Raw genomic sequence first — 21956 nt, 5'->3', positions numbered from 1 at the left:
CACCATTAAGTAGATGTTAGTGTTTACGTTCAACAAGGCCATTTTGTTGAGGGGTTTCAACACAGGAGGTTTGGTGAATGATGCCTTTGGAAGCAAAAAATGAGTTCGTGGAAAATTCAAGGCCATCGTCAGTACGTAAGATCTGAAGTTTGGTATTAAATTGTGTTTCAATAAGAGAGATGAAAGTAAGTAAATGTTGGCGAGTTTCAGATTTAGCAGACATCAAATAAGTCCAAGTATAACGACTAAAATCATCAACTAAGGTAAGAAAATATTTATGGCCATGAATAGAAGGAATATGAAAGGGACCCCAAATATCAGCATGAACTAACTGAAAAATTTTATTCGATTGAATAGTGTTTATAGGAAAAGAGAGCTTCCTTTGCTTAGTAAAATGACATGTATCACAAGGAGAAGTGTTACAATCAATAAAACGATATTGATGATGAAGTATAGATAAAGTGGAATGCGAAAGATGACCTAAACGAAAATGCCAAAGATTACACGAAGATGAACTTAAAGAAGTAGAAACAGAAGCAGCAAAATGAGAACCTGAGACTTCTTGCCATAGTAAGTAAAGACCATCAATCACCTCAGCTATACCAATCATCCTCCAAGGAGTCATCGCCTGAAAATAACAAAAAGAATGGCAAAAAAATAAGGCAACAATCAAGATGAAGAGTTGTTTTGGTAACAGAAATGAGATTACATTTAAACTCAGGAATGAAGAAGACATCATGAAGGATAATGTCATCAGAAATACAAATGGTGCTAGCAATAGTAATAGTGACACAAGTACCATTAGGAAGATTAATCAATATAGGAGGAATAGAATGATAAGAGGAGAAGAGGTCAAGAGTAGAACAAATATGATCTATGGCACCAGTGTCAACAATCCAAAATAAAACTGACTTGTATTAAAAGGAGAGGGAATAAGAGGAGCAGTAGAAACATGATTTAATGAATGAGTAGAGGAAGAGGGAGGAGCCGATTGTACCAAGCTGATAAGTTTTCAATATTGTTCAGGTGTAAAGCTATAGTGCTGTTGAGCAACGAGAGATGGAGTAGGTAAAATGTCATGTGCATCAGATACAGAAATCTCAGGTACAACAGCTACATTATGGACAACTAGAGAATTGCGAAATTTAAAGCCTGGTGGATAGCCGTGCCTTTTGCAACAGGTTTCAATGGTATGTCGTGAATTTCCACAATAAGTGCAAACTTTATTCTGAGACTGAGACTTGGAAAAAGACTGAAGAGGTCAAGAAGGTTCTTTCGCTGCCAAGAGAGCCTTGTGTTCAAGACCAAAGGTTTGTTCACGTTCTTGCTGAGTAATGAGGTTAAACACTTCGCTAATCGGTGGAAAAGGCTTGAGAAGCATGATTCGGGATTTTGCAGTAGCAAAATGATCATCGAGGCCCTTGAGAAAGCGAATTACAAAATCTTGATCCTGATAAGTACTAGCACATGTACTAGCACCACAAGAACAAGCAAGAACACAAACGCAAGATTTAATAGGTTGAAGATTAACAAATTCATCCCATAGCACATTCAATTTAGTAAAATACTCACTGATCGATAGATAGCCCTGTTTGAGCATGTAAATTTACTCTTGAAGTTCAGCAATCCGAAATGCATCTCTTTGAGAAAACCGATCACAAGGATCATTCCAGATATCATGGGCACAATCAATCCACATGATACTTTCAGCAATGGTCGGAGAGATAGATTGAGTCAACCAAACCTGAACCATTGTATCACACCGTTCCCAGGCCGAATGAAGTGGATCTGTCAGAGAAGGACAAGGAAGAGTGCCATCGACAAACTTGAGCTTGTTCTTGGAGAGAAGGGCCATCCGCACGCACGTGACCAGGGATGATAATTGGAACCAATGAGAGCAGGAGTAACGAGCACAAGCGCCAGATTTCCATTGGGATGCAAGTAGTAACGACTGGCCGAATTAAGTGCTGCATCGGAGAAGGGCAGGGTGACCGAAGAAAAACCACTGGAAGTACTCATGAAAGAGAAGACGGCAAAACCGAGATGAGAAGGCAAGAAGGAGAAAAGAAGCAGAGAAAGGACAGAAACGACGAAGCAGACGAGATTTGCTCTGATACCATATCACGTGTTTGCTCAGAGAAGTGAGAAAAGTAATTGCATTAACATGCTCTAAAAGTACAATGTATGTTGGTGACTTGGTGTATATACACACTTATTCTCTAACTAATTACTATTATTTACTTAACAATAAATAAAACAGATTAACTGAAGTATGTCATTGCAATTCTGAAGCAAACTATTTCACATCCCCTATTATACATGTCACCTCAATCATTCAAGTCCACAACATTTTAAATTCGAATGCCTAATAGTGCCTCTTTAATTCCCTCACTTCTTTTAGCTATATATTATACTTGGGGAAAACACAGTTTCGATCTTCAAACTTTCACCTAACTTTCAATCTGGTCCCTCTGTTTTTAATCGCTATTTATTCAGTCCTTAACAACCAATATTTTACGCCTCGTAATCAGTTATCAATAAATTTTCCGTTTGTTTGGTCCTTATTTGTTGATCATTGGTTTATTACTTTCAGTAGTGTTACATTACATGTAAGGAATAAACCTAAATAGATTCTTTACTCAACCTTATCCACCTAACCTAACCCCACTTTTCTTGAATTCCTAAAAGAGCATTAAGAAGAAATTATTAAATAACAATTCTCCTACTAAACTGTAGATGAGATTATTCTTTTTAGTTCCTATAACTTCACTTAATTCTTGATTTTTTTTTATAATTTAACATTTTATATTTTGGTACCTATAATTAAATTGATCTTCAAATTAACTAGTGATTGTCATTGTGTGTGTGTGTGTGTGTGATCTTTATATTCTTTTTCTATTACGCAAGCGCTGAAGTATTTTTCTGGTCATTATTTGAACAAATGGAATCAGTATCAATCAAATCATGGCATACACAAAATTGATATTCCCATAAAGCATACACACGACTAATTAAGTGTAAGTGTGTGATTATGTATACGATGCAGTGAATCAAGGTCTGGCAACTTTGGCATATTTTTGGAGGAGCAGTGAATCTGGTGCTGTTTCTGACAAGGATTTTGGAACAAGGCAACGCAACTCACTTGTGGATCACATTCGACCTAGCAGACCGAGGATATGAAGGATGTGTGTTTTTGAATTAAAAATTATAATTGAAGTTTGGATTTAATTGAAGTTAGTAAATTAAGGTTAGAAGAAAATTCAGTTGATGTTACATAATTTTTATTTGAATATCATTTTTTTTAAAGTCAATGAGATAAAATGAAATTCGTTTGGATGGTTTAATTCAAAAGCTAGTTGAAATATTTAATGGTAAAAATAAACATGAGTTTTTTATCTTAAATATTAAATCTTAAATAAGCATGTTTATATTTTTTTGACTAACTAATAAATAAAAAATGTTAAACTTAAAATCACAACTAATAAGTAAAATATCTTAAATATTCAACCATGAAAATCTAAAATAAATTAATATTTAATTGATATAATTTACAAGTTGATCTTTAATTATATCACGAACACGCTGCATCTGTCTTGATGATCTGGGTAGATTTGACGAGAATGCTTCACCAATTTCGATAGCTTCCTCCTGGACTTCTACACTTTCATCTTTAGCTTGTATGAACTATTCGTCAATAATTGAATTTCTCCTAATAAAATTATGTATTGTCATTGTTGCACAAACAATTTGAACTTGTGTTTTATATTTAAATTTGGACATTTTTTGTATAATTGCAAACCTATTCTTCCACACTCTAAAAGTTCTTTTTATAGTGCATCTTAGACTTGAATGATAATAATTGAAGACCTCATCATTATTTGCAAATCCTGCAACTCGCCTAAAGTCTGGAAGGTGATAACGTTCACAACGATATGGACCAAGATACTCATTTAGTGTTGGATAACTAGAATCAACCAAATAATATTTATCTATTAAATGAAACGAAGTGATGTAAATTTGACCAACATTAAATCAATGCAATAATAATTATAGTGACTTTAATAAAATATACCTGGAGGTGGATGCGAAAAATGCATTGAAGGAGTTGATATGGCATTATCAAATACTCGAGCATCATGAGCCGTACCTTCCCATCCCGCAATGACAAAAGTAAAACACATGTCCCAATCATATATAGCCATAACATTCTGTGTTGCATATCCCTTTCTTCCAATAAATTTGATTTGATTAGCAACATTAACCACGCATGGCATATGAGTGCCATCAATTGCTCCTATAGCATCCTTAAAGAATGGCCAATGCTGTAGATCATTTTGAATTTTTGAATGATATTGTTGAAACAAAGGATCGAGTGGCTTTATGTTTGTCTTGGAAAGGTTAAGGCAGGTATCTAATACTTTATGAAAATTTCTATGAACAATTTCCCCTGAATGCTGAAATCATTCCTATATCATCCTATTACCAACTCCATGTCCAACTGTATTTAAAAACATTTCAACCATTTCTTCTACTCCCATTTTTTTAGATTTCTTAGACTAAGATCAACTAGTGTCGCACACAGTTGCCTAAACAAATATTTTTCCTTTTGAAACATTTCATAACAACGATCAGGATGACCTTGTAAAATCTCATTGACCCACATTTGTCCTGTTTGCATGCTAGTTCTCCATGGCTTTTTACACACATATGGCATCACATATTCACTAACTAATTGACATATTTCTTCTTGTTCCGTTATATCTTGCTGTAACAAGGGAAGTAGTTGATGAGCCACATTTACATCTCAACCTTCATTCCAACCTAACATATATTCATTCGAATCTTTCATGATTTTTAAACCTGAGGTAAAATAGTATGTAAATATCATTTGTATATAATATAAAGTACATAGTATATAAATATCATAAAAGATAAAGCATAAGATAAACATTAGATAAGAGTTAAATATTCACTATAAACCAAGTCATCATTTGCAAATTATAAGTCAAAATAAAGCAACTACAAGTCAAACACAAGTCAAGTCATCATAAGCCTAGATAAAAATTCATCCAGATGTATTTTTTGAAATCCAATCTGGTGGATGGTAAACTTGGTGCTTCAACCAATTGACCAAGTAATTAGGATGATCTTTAAGTTGCCAGTAAGCATCTCGCATAGACTTGTACAGAACAAGATTGACATATCTCCAATGTATATCTTTATCACCAAAAACTTCTGGGAGTCCATTTAGGTGAGCCACAACCTCAGAAACTCCGATGTCATTTGCTAAAATCTTGTTCACTGTCTCTGTTCTTGCTCTATTATCCTTAGCCATTTCACTCATCGCATCTGCTATTTTTATTGAGGTAGGGACTTTTTGCTTTTTCCTCCCACCAATGCTTACAACCCTCTTTCTCTTGCCTTGACTTCCGTCACCACTGGTTTTACCAGTATTTGTGGTCACATTCAAGCCCAACAGCTCATCGGTGACCCCTGTAGGTGCTGCAGTGTTAGATAAATTTAGTTCCTCTTCACTATCACTGGAGCCTTCTCGAAGGTCAATAGTAGGGCAGTACACATCCTCATCGTCATCATCCTCTATTTGGGTTTGGGTAACAGATGGTACAAAAAGTGTCTCTCCAGTTACCAGGACATTCTTGAATATCAAAGTTAATTCCCTTGCAAATCTCAAACCTTTATATCTAAATTTTCATAAAGGGGATTTTCCTGCAACCATTCAAATAACCAACAATTAAAATTCTCAAATTAAATTCTTAAAAACACTTAACAACTAATCCATACCAAGATTTTTCACTCCCACCACTCATCTAGAGCATCAACAGTATTCTTGTCACTGTCTCATCCTAAGCTGGTTTCACTTGAAAACAACTTATGCCATACATTTCATTCTTTCTTCATGTTATCTAGCTATTTTTCAATTGGTTTCGCTCATACCTTTTTCCTGTTTTTGCCTCAAACCCCTCAATTATTGCTTACCACCCATTTTTGTTGAAAGTAGTTCCCTTCCTTTGTTTCTTGTACACTTGCTCCAAGCATTCCTTATTGAAAATTTCTGTCAAGATTGAATTCCACACAGCTTTTCCATTGTCGCTATTCATTGTTCTATAAACTAGCCAACCATCACAAACATGTAAAATTAATATATATCTCTACATATATGTATCCTTGAAAATGAATAGGGGATTGTAATGAGATCTCAAGCTTTCAAGAATATTAGCTACAGTCATCTCCCTTAATAAACCTAGCTAACTCCTAATTTCTCTTATCCAATTAGACTAACATTAAGAAACAGATTTTAGAATCTTTAAACTTTAAAAAGAATAAATTAAGAAAATAAATATGTAATATAATAAATTGTAAGAAAAAATAATCTAATTAGTACATTAAAATATGACATGCATGCGTTTTCCAGGAAGCTATGTACACTAAATTTTTTTACAGGAAGCTACGCTTAAATAAATATGTACACTAAATTTCCAGGAAGCTATGCTTAAATAAATATGTACACTAAATTTTTTTCCCTTCTATCTTTGCAATCCCAACCATTTATTTGTTGATAATGTATAGATTTCTAGGATTGTAAAATAACCATGGATGATCCAAACATTCTCAAAATTTTCTAAATCCATGTTAGAAAGTATGCCTTTATTCCTTCTATCAAAGCAAGAGAAATCCATGTTAGAAAGCTATTTTCGTACTGCATTATAGAAGAATCAATTCGCACAGCATGCATGCGTTTTCCAGAAAGCTATTTTTACCTTTTCAAGAATATCATGAGCTTTCAACTCACCAAAAAATAAAATGAACAGGGAATGAATGAACAAGGGATTGCTTTTAGATTTCAAGCTTCCATATTCATCTAACAGCATTATAATAACAATAACTTTAGTTCCAGAAGATCGGCCGTAAAAACAAGCATTATAACAACATTATCAGTCTTTCATACACGCACACATGCAGAGCATGACAGATCAAGAAAACAAAAAATAGCAACTCAGTTCCAAAAAAAAAAACACAACTCTTCCTCTGCTCTAAGATAAACGAAATAGGGGATGGAAAATAAAGAGGAGACCAAGCACAGATCAGTTCTGGAATAGCAGAGGACAACAAGCCATGAAAATAAAGACCAGTAACTCGAGTTCAAAAAAAAAGCCAAGTCTTCCTCTGCTCTAACGTAAACAAAACAGGGGATGGAACGTAAAAAGAATAACAAGCATTATCAGTTCTGGAATAGTAGAGCACGACAGGTCTAAGTAAAAATAGTCTTCAAAGAATGAAGAGCAAAACACGACAAGAAGGAAGCAAAGACAGAGATGAAAAAAAGAATGACATTACTTGACAGAGACAAGCGATAGAGAGCAGATCTGGTGATGGGAAGTATAGATTCGATGGACACAATGGAGATCGAGAGGCAATAGGAAGAAGAAGCACTTTGAAGTAAGGTGGACGCTAGAAAAGACAGTAATGAGCTGGAGATCGGTTGGACGCAGATGACTGGAGCTAGAAATTGGCCAGAAGGAGCAAATGACTAACAGAAGGAGGCAGATCTGAGGTGTGTAGAGCTTTATAAGAGATCTATGTGTGTTTTAGAGTAGATGGGAAGGTCACGAGAATAAAAGTAACACACACAGAGGAAGCTAAGCACAGCTATAGGAGATAAGAGAGAGAACGTATCAGAAAATGTATTTTATTGCTTTTAACAAGTACTAACGTCACTACTACAGAATATATCTTTAGGAGCGGGTATTTAAGAGAGCTTTTTAAATAAGCACTCTAAAATGTAAATGCAGAATTTACCGGAGCGCTTTTATAAATAAGCGCTCCTGTATGTCAGGCTTCTCAATAAGATAACGCTCCTAATTAATATAAATAAAATATTGTAAAAAATTTAAAAATACCTTTGAGAGCGCTCGTACTTAAGCGCTCTGGAAGATACTGTTTAATGTTGCTGCTATACACCAGAGGAAGCGATGCTGTGAAGACCACCGTTTTCGCCGTGCGTTGCTGCTGTACAGTGGAGGAAGCGATGTCGCTGCTGCCATGAATACCGCCTTTATCTGCCGTGAAGACTACACTTTGAAGTTATTTTTTTAATAATTAATTTATATATATTTAAGAATAAATTTAAATATTTTTTAATAATCAATATTATAGATAATATATGAATTGAAGTTATTTATATTAAAATTATGGAATAATTGTAGTTGATAATTTAGATTAAAGTTGAGGAAACTACTTGAACATTTTTATTTTATTTATGAAATATACTTTTAAGAGAGATTATTGTTATTAATTAAATTACAATTGATTGACAAAATTTAGATGCATTATGCTACTAAATTTTTATTTGGATGAATTGATTTTTTTAGTTTAAATGTATTATGTTGTGGAATTTGATTGTTTGATCATTTAAAAAGTTCTTCTTTTAAGGAAGATGTTGTTGAATTTTTTTTATAGAAATCTAAGTCTTTTGTTTATTGAATTTTGGTAATCATATTAGTGATATAGATCATAAGTGGATGTCAGCTAATCGACTATCTAGATAATATTGGGATGGTATGGATGAATTCATTGAATTTGTATTTTGTCGTGATTAAGACCCCCGTGGAGTCATATGTCCTTGTTTGAAATGTTGCTATGGAAAAAGAGTAAAGCCAATAGAATTGAAAGATCATTTAATATGTATTGGGATTGATCTAACTTATACTTGTTGGACCATGCATGGGGAGACAAGGAATAATGCATGTGATTGGAGGGATAGTGCAAGCTACTCAACATTTGATCGTGATAGTGGGATATATGATGTTGACCGTCTTGATGAAATGATTGATGTGATTGAAGAGGATCTTAGGGACTGTCTTGAGATATTTGAGAGATTGAAGAGTGATGCTGACAAACCATTATACCCTGGTTGTAAAAAATTCATAAAACTATCAGTTATTTTGAAACTATACAACCTAAAAGCAGCAAATATATGGAGCGATAAGAGTTTCATAGATTTGCTTGAACTCTTATATGAAATGTTACCCGAGTACAACGAGCTTCCACCTAATACTTACGAAGCTAAAAAAGTGCTCTGTTCTATTAGGATGAGCTATGAGAAGATACATGCATGTACAAATGATTGTGTCCTCTTTTAGAAAGAGTATTCAACCTTAAATAAGTGTCCAAAATGTGATGCATCACGGTACAAAAGAAATGGATGTAGCCCAGCGAAGGCATTGGTATTTTTCAATCATACCAAGATTTAGACACCTATACAGCATTGCAAAAGATGCTAAACACTTAACATGGCATGCTGATGAGAGAATTAAGGATGGCAAACTACGACTCCCTGTAGATTCTCCTCAATGGAAAAATTTTGATCTTATATACCCTGAGTTTGGGGTTGAAGATAGAAACTTACGCCTTGCACTAGCCACTGACGGAATGAACCCACATGGCATGCAAAGTAGTACTTATAGTACATGACTGGTTATTTTGATGATCTATAACCTTGCTCCAGCATTGTGCATGAAGCACAAATTTATGATACTGTCATTGTTGATTTCTGGGCCTTGACAACCAAGAAATGATATAATGTGTACTTAGCTCCTTTGATTGAAGATTTAAAGATTTTGTGGGAGACAGGTATGGAAGTTTATGATGGGTATAGAGAAGAACATTTTCATCCTGCAAGCAATGTTGTTTGGCACTATAAGTGACTTTCTTGCCTATGGCAATTTATCAAGATATAGTATCAAAAGATGAGATGCATGTCCAGTATGTGGGGAGCATACTTGTTCAGTGTGGTTGGAACATTGTAGGGAGAATGTCTTCATTGGTCATCGATGATTTTTGCCGCAAACGCATCATTACCGATAATTGAAGAAGGCCTTTAATGGCCACCCGGAGAAGGGTAGAGTTCCCATGCCATTAACAAGTGAGCAGCTCTTTAAAAAGGTTAAAGATTTAAATATTGAATTTAGAAAACCATTTACAAGTAAGATTGTTGAGAATAGTTGGAAAAAGAAGACCCTAGATGTTAGGCATTTCCTGGATGCAATACACATCGAAAAGAATGTCTGCGATAGTCTTGTTGGCACATTACTCCACATTTCAGGAAAGAGTAAGGACAGTATTAATGCAAGGATGACTTGATTAGTATGGGGTTAAGAGAAGAGTTGGCACTAGAGAGGAAGGGAAAATGCACTTTTTTACCTCCAGCAGCTCACACCTTGTTTAGAAAGGAAAAATTAGCTTTCTGTGAATTCTTGCATGAAGTTAAAGTGCCAGAAGGATATTCTTCAAATGTAAGTAGCCTCGTATCCATGAAAGACCTCAAACTAGTAGGTCTCAAGACTTATGATTGTCATATCATCATGGAAAATTTATTGCCAATTGGTATACATCCATTTTGCTGAAGAAGGTGCGAGCCACGATTACTAGATTTTGTTTCTTCTTTAAGGCACTTTGTAGCAAGGTGATTGACCTAGAAAAATTTCCAAAGCTAGAACATAAAATAGCTAAGATTTTAAGCGAGCTGGAAATGTATTTTTCGCCTTCGTTCTTTGACATCATGGTTCATTTATCATTTCACTTAGTTAGAGAGATAAAGTTGTGTTGCCCCGCTTATTTGAGATGGATGTACCAATAGAGCATTACTTGAAAGTATTAAAAGGATATGTAAAAAATCGAAGTTGGCCCGAGGGGTGTATTGTTGAGAGGTACATCATGAAAGAAGCAGTTGAATTATGCACTGGATATCTCTCTAATATGGATGCCATTGGGTTGCCAAAGTACACAAAAGACACCACAGGTGAACAGGGTGGAATCATTGGGAAGAAACTCATTAGCACAGACAAGACACAATGAGAGCAAGTTCACTTGTATGTTTTACACAACACTGAGGAAGTTCAACCATATATCAATAAACACAAGGCAATAGTTAAGAGTCAGAATAAAAGTAAAAATGAAATATGGCTAGCAACATATCACAATCCGGTACTTTATATTTTGGTTTAGAGCTCGCATCTCTGAGGAGTCTCACCCATCAGAAAGGTTGAGGTTTTGGCTAGGGGTCCCGAATTTGAAGTGTTTTCTTATACATGTTATGTAATTAATGACTTTAAATTTTATATGAAAAGCCAAGATGCTCAAAGCACTATACAAAATAGTGGTGTAACGCTTAAAGCTCAATCAATGCATGTCTCTAGTTTTAAAGACAAGAACCCAATCTATGTAATGATGTCATATTTTGGGATTATAGAGCACATTTGGGAATTGGATTATATCAAGTTTCGCGAACCTGTCTTTTGTTGTATATGGGTTGACAATAAAAACGGCTTTCGAATTGACGAGTTAGGTTTTATTCAAGTAGATCTTAATAAGGTGGCTCATAAAGATGAACTATTCATTTTAGCATCACAAGCTTGACAAGTGTTTTATATGTCAGATCTAGCACATAAAAATTGGTCGATTGTTCTTTTAACAAATAAAATAGTGGGTAATGAAGAGGATGAAGATTTCAATGTTGAGGATGACCCTTTCATGGGAACATCACAGACATTTGATGTTTCAACTGGGGATAATGCCTTCTATATTAGAGAAGATCACGCGGAAGGGACTTGAATTGATGAGGGATATGTAGAACACACAAAAGAAAAAACAAAAAAAAAAGAAAAAATAAATTTTAACACTTGTAAGTTTTTTATTTAAATTTCCTTTTAATTGTTAAAAATTTATTTTTAGGTGTTAAATTTTTTTTATTGCTAAAAATTTATTTTTTTCCTTTCAGGTATATGGCTACCCCACTTGAGAACAGTGGTGATGCTCCACCCACTAAAGAAGAAGCATTCAAGGAGGTTAAACGGGGTAAAAGTGTTATGAAAGCAGTAATACGAGCTCGAGAAACTGGTCGCAAATTACCAGTAAATTGGAATGATAGGGGCCAATTAGTTAAGTCTCCTCAGTTGGTCAGTTACATAGGGGTCTTAGCTCGTCACTATATTCCCTGTTGCATTGCAGACTGGAGAAAGAAAAATGATCCATAGCTTGAAGAAGTAAAAAATAATATATAAGAAGATTTGTGTATATCTTTTGACCTGGATGAGAATCATAGGCATTATATCATGAGAAAAGCAACATATGCTCATAGAAAGTTTCGAGCTACCCTCACAACATATCATCTAAAAGATGCAAATGAAGAATTCAATCCTCATCCTCCTAAAATGTATCCAGAGATCCAACAAGAGCATTGGGATGAATTTATTAAAATGCGCCAGCAGCCTGAATTTCAACAGATCAGCCAAGTCAATCGCTCTAGAGCTACAAATACTCCTTTTCAATATAGAGCAGGAAGAAAGAGCTATTCAAATATTGAACATGGTTTGGTAAGTTTCAATTAATATTGTCTATTGATATTACTTATATATATATATATAAGAAAATATTTTTTTTAATTATTCTAATATCTTCTTTAAATAGAGGAAAGAAGTTGGACCTAATGCTCCAATTTCTCGAGCTCTTGTTTGGAAGACTGCTCGAGAAGATAAAGAAGGCAAATTACTTGATGAACGTACTCAAAAAGTCTGGGAGAATTGTGTGAGTATTAATATTTTAGTGTATTACTTTATTCACATTATTTACTTAATAATTAGTTTATAATTTGTTCAATAGGAAGCATTATCACAATCAATATCACAAGATAATATGGGGGAGCATGTGGATGACCTTAGTAGGGCATTGGGAGCTTTAGAGGTCTCTAGTCATGTTAGAGGAGTCGGATTTGGCATTTCTCAAGGCACCTACTTTAGACGTCGGTCTAAAATTTTTACTGAAGATGATTTTAATGCAAGGATGGCGGAAATGGAGGCGAGAATGGAAAAAAAATTTCAAGCTCAAATGGAAAAGAGATTTGAGCAAATGATTGGAGTTGTAAATATGCCACAAAGTAGTCCTAGTGATAAAGATAGTTGCTCCTTCCATACTAAAGAAGACTTTCTTAAGGTTATAATTTTTCTTTCTATTATCTTCTCTTTATTCACAAATTATGTTTCACATTTTTTTAAAATATTAATTTTTATTTTTAGGGCAAGTCTCAATGTCAATTATGGTTAGAATCACCACATTGTCGTGTTGTGGCACTCGAATCTATATATAATGACAATAGTGTTACTATACACTCCAGACCATTGCTTGCTGATCACTTAAAGGTGACTATAACTATTCCAATAGAAAATGATGCTGAGTTGCCAGTGCAAATAGAAGATGAGGATATATTCATGATTTTTGATGCCATTGGAACTTATGTGGCTTGGCCTTCAAAGCTCATTAAGTTACAAGTATAATAATTGATGGTCTTTAAAATCATTCATGTTTTCTTACGGCCTTACCAATCCATTTTACATCTTATAGTCCTAAAAATTTAAAGAAGTTATAAAGAAGCCAATCAAAGTAAAAGGAAAGCCGTCAAAAGGATCTACCTCTGTGACTAAGGCAGGAAAGACCAGCACAGAATTTACTTAGTTGAAATATCATCATCAAAATGCACTTGAAGTGATTATGCAGACAACATTTAAAAATGAGATCCGTGAAGTGGAATTTGAAAAGGAGATTTATGGTAAAATAATTAGCGAAAAATTAGCAGCTGAAAATATTAACGAGATTTTGACAAGGATTGCTACAAACCACACAAATTAGTTTATACATCAGGTACTTTCTCAATTTTATTACTTATTATGGTATTTATTCAATTTTAATTGTGAATGATTCTATTTGTTTTCATTTTAGGTACTTATATCATACTTTTGTGGTGCCGAGCTCATTGATAACAAAATTTTCATTTATTAGCCCACACAACACTAGTACCTACGTGTTGAGTACCATTCTCAAAAGATTATTGATGCATTCAAAGCTAAAGGCAAAAGAAACATGTTATTTTTAGCTCCTCACAATCCAGGGTAAATTGTTATTATTGTTTATTTTTAACTTTAATTGATATTTTAGTTAATATTTTAGTTAATGAAATATTTTATTTTTTTCAGGCAACATTGGGTGCTTATTTGTATCAATCCATTTGTCCCTGTGATTTATTATCTTGATTCATTAAGAGATAGTGACTTTAAGAACTACAAATCTATAAGGATATTATTTAATCAGTAAGTTTTTAGTTCTATATTCTTTATATATGTTTATTATAATAATTAATTTTTACTTAGTATGCTTAATCATTATATAATAGGGCTATAGCACGTTATCGAGGAGGTGAAAATCTCCCTCCAAACACTGAAAGACCTGATCCTGTTGAGTTTTATTCATGGAAAAGAATAAAGGTTTGTATTATTTTCTTAATAAAACAAGTTGGTACATATCTAAATGATTATTTGATTGATATTTTATATTTATTATTCTGAATATGTTGTTCTGGATTGATGTAAAATTTTTGAAAAATTATGAAACTTACAAGTTATAGGGGAGACTCTATCGAATTTTTGACAACAAATACTTGTATCATATATATAACTTCATCACTGAAGTATTTTAAATTAAGTGAGAATTTATTTCTATCATATTTTTGATAATGACATCTTTTACTGTTTTATAGGTACCTACAAAATTACAAGGTTAGGAGTGTGGATACTATGTTATGAGGTTTATGAGAGAAGTAATCATACAATAAGAGTTGATCATTCCTGAAAATGTAAGTCAAAAGCTTTTAAATTAAGTTAATATAATGTTAATTACTTATATATTGCTTTCATGTCTTGTGTAGTATTTTGTTGGAGCAAGATATTCGCATTTTACTATGGAGCAAATAGAAGATTTAGTTGAAGAGTGGTCAGAATATATTATTGTTTGTTTGTGATAGGAAGTTAGATTTCAATGTTAAAAAAATAACAATAGTTTCATTTGTTAGGCTTGTTAGAAATTAAACTAGGTTAGTTAGAAAATTGAAATTGTTGTATCAGTTTTCAAATTCTTTTCTTGTATATAAATTTTTATGTTGATATTATTTTTAAATTAGTTTTTGATATTATGATTTGCCATTGTTAAAGGTATGTAAAAGGAGAAATTTGAAAAATTTAATTTAAAAAAATAAAAATAGTATACAGAGTGTTCATTTGAAGAGCGCTCTTGTAAAGTAACTTATGGGAGCGCTCTAATTCTCTGGAAGAGCGCTCATATATGACACATACGGGAGCGCTCTTTAAAAGAGCGCTCCGGTAATGTGTCAGCATATGGGAGCACTCTTTTAAAGAGCGCTCTTGTATGGAGACATACAGGAGTGCTCTTATAGAGAACGCTCCAAAGCGCTTCTATACGGCACATACAGAGCTCTCCGGTAAGGTGAGCATATGGGAGCACTCTTATAAATAGCGTTCCTATACGGCAACATATAGGAGCACTCCTGTAGAGAGCGCTCCTGTACATGACGTGTGCCTTATAAATCGAAGCTCTTTTACGGGAGCGCTTTTAGAAGAGCGCTCCTGCATATCGTACATAGAGGAGCGCTTTTTTTAAGTGCTCCTGTATATTTGGAGAGCTCGATACAGGAGCGCTTCAAAAGCGCTCCCTAAGGTAAAAAAAAAAAAGTGCTCCTGTAAGCTTATTTTGTAGTAATGCGTGAACGCGTAGAAGAAAAAGCCAGGCAATGAGTTTTTAACTCAACGCACTTTTTCATGCCAACTGAGGTTCAAAGATTTTGCTAATCCAAACAAGATAATTTTATCATTTTACCTCCTAACCTCAATTTTCTTATTCTAACTGAGGTTACAATGCAATCCAAACATGCTCGATATCAACCTAACATTGCCACATTTGGTGCTAATCAATTTGATGAAGGAGACTGTAATAACCTCAGAAATTTTAATAGGGATTAAAATTTATGATAAAGTATTTTAAAAGTATTTATATTAATTCTGAAATAAATTAGTTTAGTGGAAACTTTGGTCAACCGATCATGAGGTATTGCGTTTAAATATAGTGGAGGAATTTTCTTTTATGATTTAGCATTAGTAAAATTACTAAAATGCCTCGTTAAAAAAAAGACACAAAACACACATACCAAGCAATGACTAATGAAATTAAATTTTAAATTAAATAAATTCTCTCTCAATTAATATTTAATTTATTTTTTTTAATTTTATAATAAATGAGGAATAATGACCTAGTAAAATTTTTATATAAAGGCTTAAGATTCAAATCATATTTAAGTCGAAAGTTAATTTAATTTTCTTTTATATATAGACATTACTGAATGTACCCTTCCCTCTTTCCTCTTGTCATAAAAATATTATAATAATAATAATAATAATAAAATTTGATGGGGTATTTTCCGTGATTTCACCACAAGCTTCGTATTTTATCTTCTTCCCCTCTTCCATTCGGCCAACTTCGCAGAGCACAGAGGAGAAAGATCACGATTGTTCTTCACTGCTTTTCTCCTCTCCCCTGTCACACTTTCCTTCTCTAATTGTGGATCAGTTCTTCCACCGCTCTTTTCTCCGTCCACGTTCGTCGGCTACAGTGGGGTTGGGCCGCTGTATTCTCTATTCTTCCTCCTCTGTTCACGTCGCTCTTCCCTCTGCTTTGCATAACCGGCCATTCTTTCTTCTCCTCTGTGAGAGTCGTGTAGCATATCCTTCTATTTTGTGTTGTGGGAGTTGGTTCATGGCTGCAAAATGTTCAATCTGTTGGTCCTTCCACTTTCCCCTGTGACGTCGCTCTTCTTCCTGGTTCAAGCGCCGCCGTCAAGTGTGCGTATTTAAATATCTATAGCCATTTCTATTTCTATTCCACGCTACTAAATACTATTATAAATAATAGTTATTCGTCAATTTTAATTTAAATATTTAAATATTTATAATCAAATAATTAAATATTTATAAAATAAATTATTATTAAAATTTTAATATGTCTAAATATAGAATAAAATTAAAATTCTTGATTATTATATAAAATTCAATTAAACTATAATATGAGAGTTTGATTTTTTTTTTAAAATAAAAAAATTTTAAATTGGATAAGTTTAACTCAAAAAAAAATTTTGAAATTCACTTTTTTTTATTCATTATTTTTTACATAATTAATTCATTTTTTTATTTATTTTATATATTATATATATTCTATTTTTATTTGTATTCAATTTTTATTATTTTTTTGATTTTGAATTTTTGTGATTTATTTTTTATTTTTATTTCTTATTAATAGTGTTAATTAATTAATTCATTGTCACATTATCATTACTATTATTTTTTTATTTTTTTTATTTTTTATTAATAAAAAATAAAAAATGAAATAAAATTAAAAATTTATTTATTAGTATTATAAAATTTAGAATAGAATTTTAATAATAGAATATATTAGTAATAATATTAACTTAATTTTTATTAATTTAATTCACAAAAAGAAAAAAATACAATTATTTTAAAGAACAAAATGTTTGTTATGCTTAATATCTTTAGTTTGTTTGGTCGATATTTGTATTAGTTCTGCTCTTTATTCAAGTAGTTTTTTCTTCACAAAATTACTTGAAGTCTATGCTTCTTTTGAATCCAATTATAAATATTATGCCAGCAATACCTGCATTTTTTTTTCTCTAGCTTTTGTTTGGCAAGCTGCTGTGAGTTTTTAAAGGGATCTTTAATTTGAATACTATCATAAAAAAATTCATAATTTATTTGAAAAAAGATTCAAACATTTTAATAATATTGATTTCTAAGATGAGATAAGTTTTACATTGTGAATCCTCATGTGTAGTACAAGAGAATCTATTCTCTTTCTTTTTATGTTAATGATCTTGGAGATTGTGTAATGTTTACTCTAAAACTTTTTGTTTACACAGTAGTAATATTATTTGTTTCTCTTTTCATCTTCGAATTTCTATCTAACAATCCACGATGTAATTTGGGATGTGAAAGTTTTTTGTGTTTTCCTTGCTTGTGCTTGATTTTGAAATATTCTTATTATCCATTATCCATTTTACATCTTTCAATTTTAACTATTATATATAATAAAAAAAGATTATAATTATGTTCAATTAAAGAAATAATAATAATAATAATAATAATAATAATAATATAAATAATAATAAAATTTAAACAAAAAAAGACTATGTTCTCTAAATTTAAAAGGTAAATAAAATATCAAATTATTGATGAAAATGGAAAGAGAGGGATTTGAGCCCTCAGTGCGAAAAATTCATACAATGGATTGGCAATCTGATGTCTTAGTTCACTCAACCATCTCTCTCCAATTAAAAAGGGCCCTTTCTTCTTCTTCTTTTTTTCCTTTCTTTTCTTATATTGAATTTCATGTTTCTATCTTATCTCTATATGTCTCTATATGAATATTTATATATATTATAATATTCAATTTAATAATTTTTTTAATATGTTAATCTTATTACTTATTAATAGAATAATTTAATAGAATAAATAATCTAAATACTAATCTAAAAATAATTCTAATACTAATCTAATTCCTTCTTTTAATATCTAATACTAATAAATAATTTAAGTAATGTAATAAAGAATCTAAAATAAAAATATTATAATATAAATTAGAGATTTTGAATTCTAGAAATTCAAAAATTCAAATTAATTTTATTAATTTAATTTTTTAATTATAAAAAATAAAATAACAAATAATAAAATTAACATAATATAAAATTAATCTAAATAAATATAAATATTAGTAAATATAATTAATTCTAATTAGAATTTTTATTATTCCAATAGAATATTATTAAGTATTATTATTATTAAGATTATAATAGAATAATATTCTATATTCTATTTATAGATTATAGAATAAGGATTAAAAAAATTTAGCTCTGCTAGGTACTAACTCGGCCGGGCCTTTTTTCTTCTCATAATTACGGATAAAAATGATTTATTTGATCTGAAAAAAAACACTTGTTTTTGAAACAAGATCAAACATAAGAATGTCATTTCTTATTACTCTTTCTCTTTTTCCAATAAAGTATCTAACAGAAAAAGGAAAAAAGAATGAAACTAAGGATTCTTGCACAATGCATTTTTATATTATAATTTAAGTAGTTTTGTCGAGATGCATCGGTCAAAGCACCTTTACTTTAGCAAAACAAAATTCAAAAATCAAATGGGTCCTCTTTTCTTAATTTCATTATATCTCCTTATGAAATACATCAACACTATAAATTTTATGATTCTTTTATGATCCTATTTCTGATTTCCTTATTATTATTGGACAAAAGTTACATTAATATATAATAATCACAAAATAGGTATTGTTTAGTGGTAAAAGTATGTTCGTTCTATGGATCCCTTGCTAGTTAAGGGACCCCTCATTTGATTCATGTTATGATCAAAAACTTTATTTCTTATCTTAAAAGGGTTTAATCCTTTACTTCTCAACAAACAATTCAAGGAATAATATACATTATCATAATTTGTATTAAAAAAATCAATTGAAAATTGACAAATTGAATTATGAAATTACAAAACATAAGTTTTTTGAATTGGATCAATACTCCTAATTCTTTGAGTATGAGTAAAGGATTCATGGAGAAAGATATAGAAAGTTTTTTTTATTGTAACTAAATCTTCCATTCTTTTTATTTGTATAGAGGGTTTGAAGCAAAATAGGTATTAAACAATTACTTTAGTTTACTAGAGATATCGATATATTTTTTTTGGCTCGATGAAAAAAGAATGCTTTTCGTAAGGATTCTTTTAAATAGAAATAGAGAATGGAGTAATTAGAAAAAAAAATGATTGTTTGAATCCACCTCTTCTAGATTCTAGAGGGATCATCTAAAAAGCAGGATGTTTTGAATGCATTCAACAGAAGGGCTAACATAGATATTATGAATTTTTTACATCTTCCATTTATTAATCTCTTCCATAAATTATTAATCTCTTCCATAAAGGAACCGAATGAAACCAAAGTTTCACGTTCGATTTTGAATTAGAGATGTTAAAAATGATGAATCAACATCGACTATAACCTATAGCCTTCCAAGCTAATGATGCGGGTTCGATTCCTGCTACCCACTTCTATTATATCTTTTTATTCTATTCGGATCTAAATTTTTGTATCATAGAATTAATGTTATAGAATTAATTCATTAAAATTAAATTAATATAATATATAACTAAAACTAATTAACTTAGTTATTTATTATTTAGTTTTTAACTAAAAATAGACTAGAATTTGAAAAAGGAAATAGAATTCTTTAATTCATTCTATTTCTTTAATCTAATTATCTAATTAATTTAACATAAAAACAGTAAAAATAGAAATGCAATTTATCATTAAATTGAATACACAATCCCTGGATCACATATTCTTATTTTTTGAATAGAAAAATAAAAAACAATTATAATGAAAAAGAAAAACGTCTATTGTCTAATGGATAAGACAGAGGTCTTCTAAACCTTTGGTATAGATTCAAACCCTACTGGATGCAAATTATTTGCATATAAATTTAATTTTCTTTTTATGTCAAGAAAAGGATTTTGAATGCTTTAAACTTAACAAGAGACACTTAGACTAGACTTTTAGAGTAATTTTTAGCGTAATAACTTAACTTATATACATAAGGTCTACATAATTTATATCTTGACCCTCTCCTCTAGTTTTTATAGAATCTTATAAAACCATGGATTCTTTAAATAAAATATATTAAATAGAAAAATTAATTAAAAATGAATATAATTTTCATTTTTGATTAATTAATTAATGAAAAATGAAATTTTTAATCAATTTTTTTCTACGTGTTCCTAAAGTAAAAAGAGTTCCATCTGTTCTTGAATAGCTTCTTTCAAAAGGGCCTCTACTTCCTGAATGTATGTCTTGTAGAAGATATGATTTCTTAGAATTGAGATTTATTCATTTTTAAGTAGGCACGTAACTCAATAAGAAATTTCCTTACCTATCCAATTTCTAATGAATCAAGATAACCATTCGTTTCAGTATAAATAGTTATTATTTGTTCTTCCATAGTGAGAGGGGCTGACTGGGATTGTTTGAGCAACTCGCACAAGCGTTGATCTCTTGCCAATTGATTTTGAGTAGCTTTATCGAGATTAGAAGCGAATTGTACAAAAAGCTTTTAATTCTATGAATTGTGCCAATTCTAATTTTAATTTACCAGCTACTTGTTTCATGGCTTTAATTTGAGCCACAGATCCTACTCTAGAGATGAAAATACCCACATTAATTACTGGTCTAATTCCAACATTGAATAGATTAATAGATAAGAATATTTGTCCATCTGTAATGGAAATTACATTAGTAGGAATATAAGCTGAAACATCTCCTGATTGGGTCTCAACTATTGGTAATGTAGTTATACTTCCTTCACCTAACTGAGAACTTGATTTAGCGACTCTTTCTAAAAGGCTTGAATGCAAATAAAAAACATCTCCTGGATAAGCTTCACGACCCGGTGGTCTTCTTAATAGAAGAGACATTTGTCGATAAGTATGTGCTTGTTTAGAGGGATCGTTATAAATGATTAAAGTGTGTTGTTCATGATACATAAAATATTCAGCCAGAGTTGCTCCTTTATAAAGAGCGAGGTGTTGTAATATAGCTAGAGAATCTGCCATTTCAGCTACTACAATAGTGTATTTCATTGCTTCCCTCTCTTGTAAAGTAGTCACCACTTGAGCCATAGAAGAGGCTTTTTGACCAATAGCTACATAAACACATATTACACAAATAGAAAATTATCAATGTGTTATTTCTTCAAGAGAAGTTCCTATCGAAGTTCACTATGAATCTTTAGGTATCTATCATGAGATTTATGGCACTATCTATTAGTAAGAAGTATAAAAAAAAATTGTTGTATATACATTTGAACCACTGTTGGTCATATTTCTTTTTATCGAGAAATTGAAGAAGCTATATAAGGCTTTTGCAGGGCCTATTCATATAGTATCTAATCATATAGATCGTATCTAAGCAAA

The 21956-nt window shown here is 31.5% G+C and overlaps 1 protein-coding gene across 1 annotated transcript; it reads right to left on the bottom strand.

Annotated features, from left to right (window-relative positions):
• Window positions 1-5065: 5065 nt before the first annotated feature.
• LOC129289160 (uncharacterized) lies at window positions 5066-6119 on the bottom strand. The gene is made up of 2 exons (XM_054925967.1): window positions 5998-6119; window positions 5066-5678 (listed from the first exon to the last, which is right to left on the bottom strand). Exons 1-2 carry the CDS (start codon window positions 6117-6119, stop codon window positions 5066-5068), a joined length of 735 nt encoding a protein of 244 aa, XP_054781942.1.
• Window positions 6120-21956: the final 15837 nt, after the last annotated feature.

The sequence above is a fragment of the Prosopis cineraria genome, unplaced genomic scaffold (assembly GCF_029017545.1).
Source record: "Prosopis cineraria cultivar Desert tree isolate PC_DT_omini unplaced genomic scaffold, ASM2901754v1 PC12, whole genome shotgun sequence".
NCBI classification, from domain to species: domain Eukaryota; kingdom Viridiplantae; phylum Streptophyta; class Magnoliopsida; order Fabales; family Fabaceae; genus Prosopis; species Prosopis cineraria.
Note: the sequence above shows the minus strand (reverse complement) of the source record. Positions and strands in the feature narration are given on the sequence as shown.

What these genes read in the sequence shown, in the direction of transcription:
- LOC129289160 (XM_054925967.1), bottom strand. Translation starts at nt 6,119, where the DNA reads ATGAATAGCGACAATGGAAAAGCTGTGTGGAATTCAATCTTGACAGAA. An exon ending in ACTTTCAACAAAAATGGGTG is followed by an intron (nt 5,679 to 5,997) that starts GTAAGCAATAAT and finishes GAGATTTGCAAG; the next exon opens with GGAATTAACTTTGATATTCA.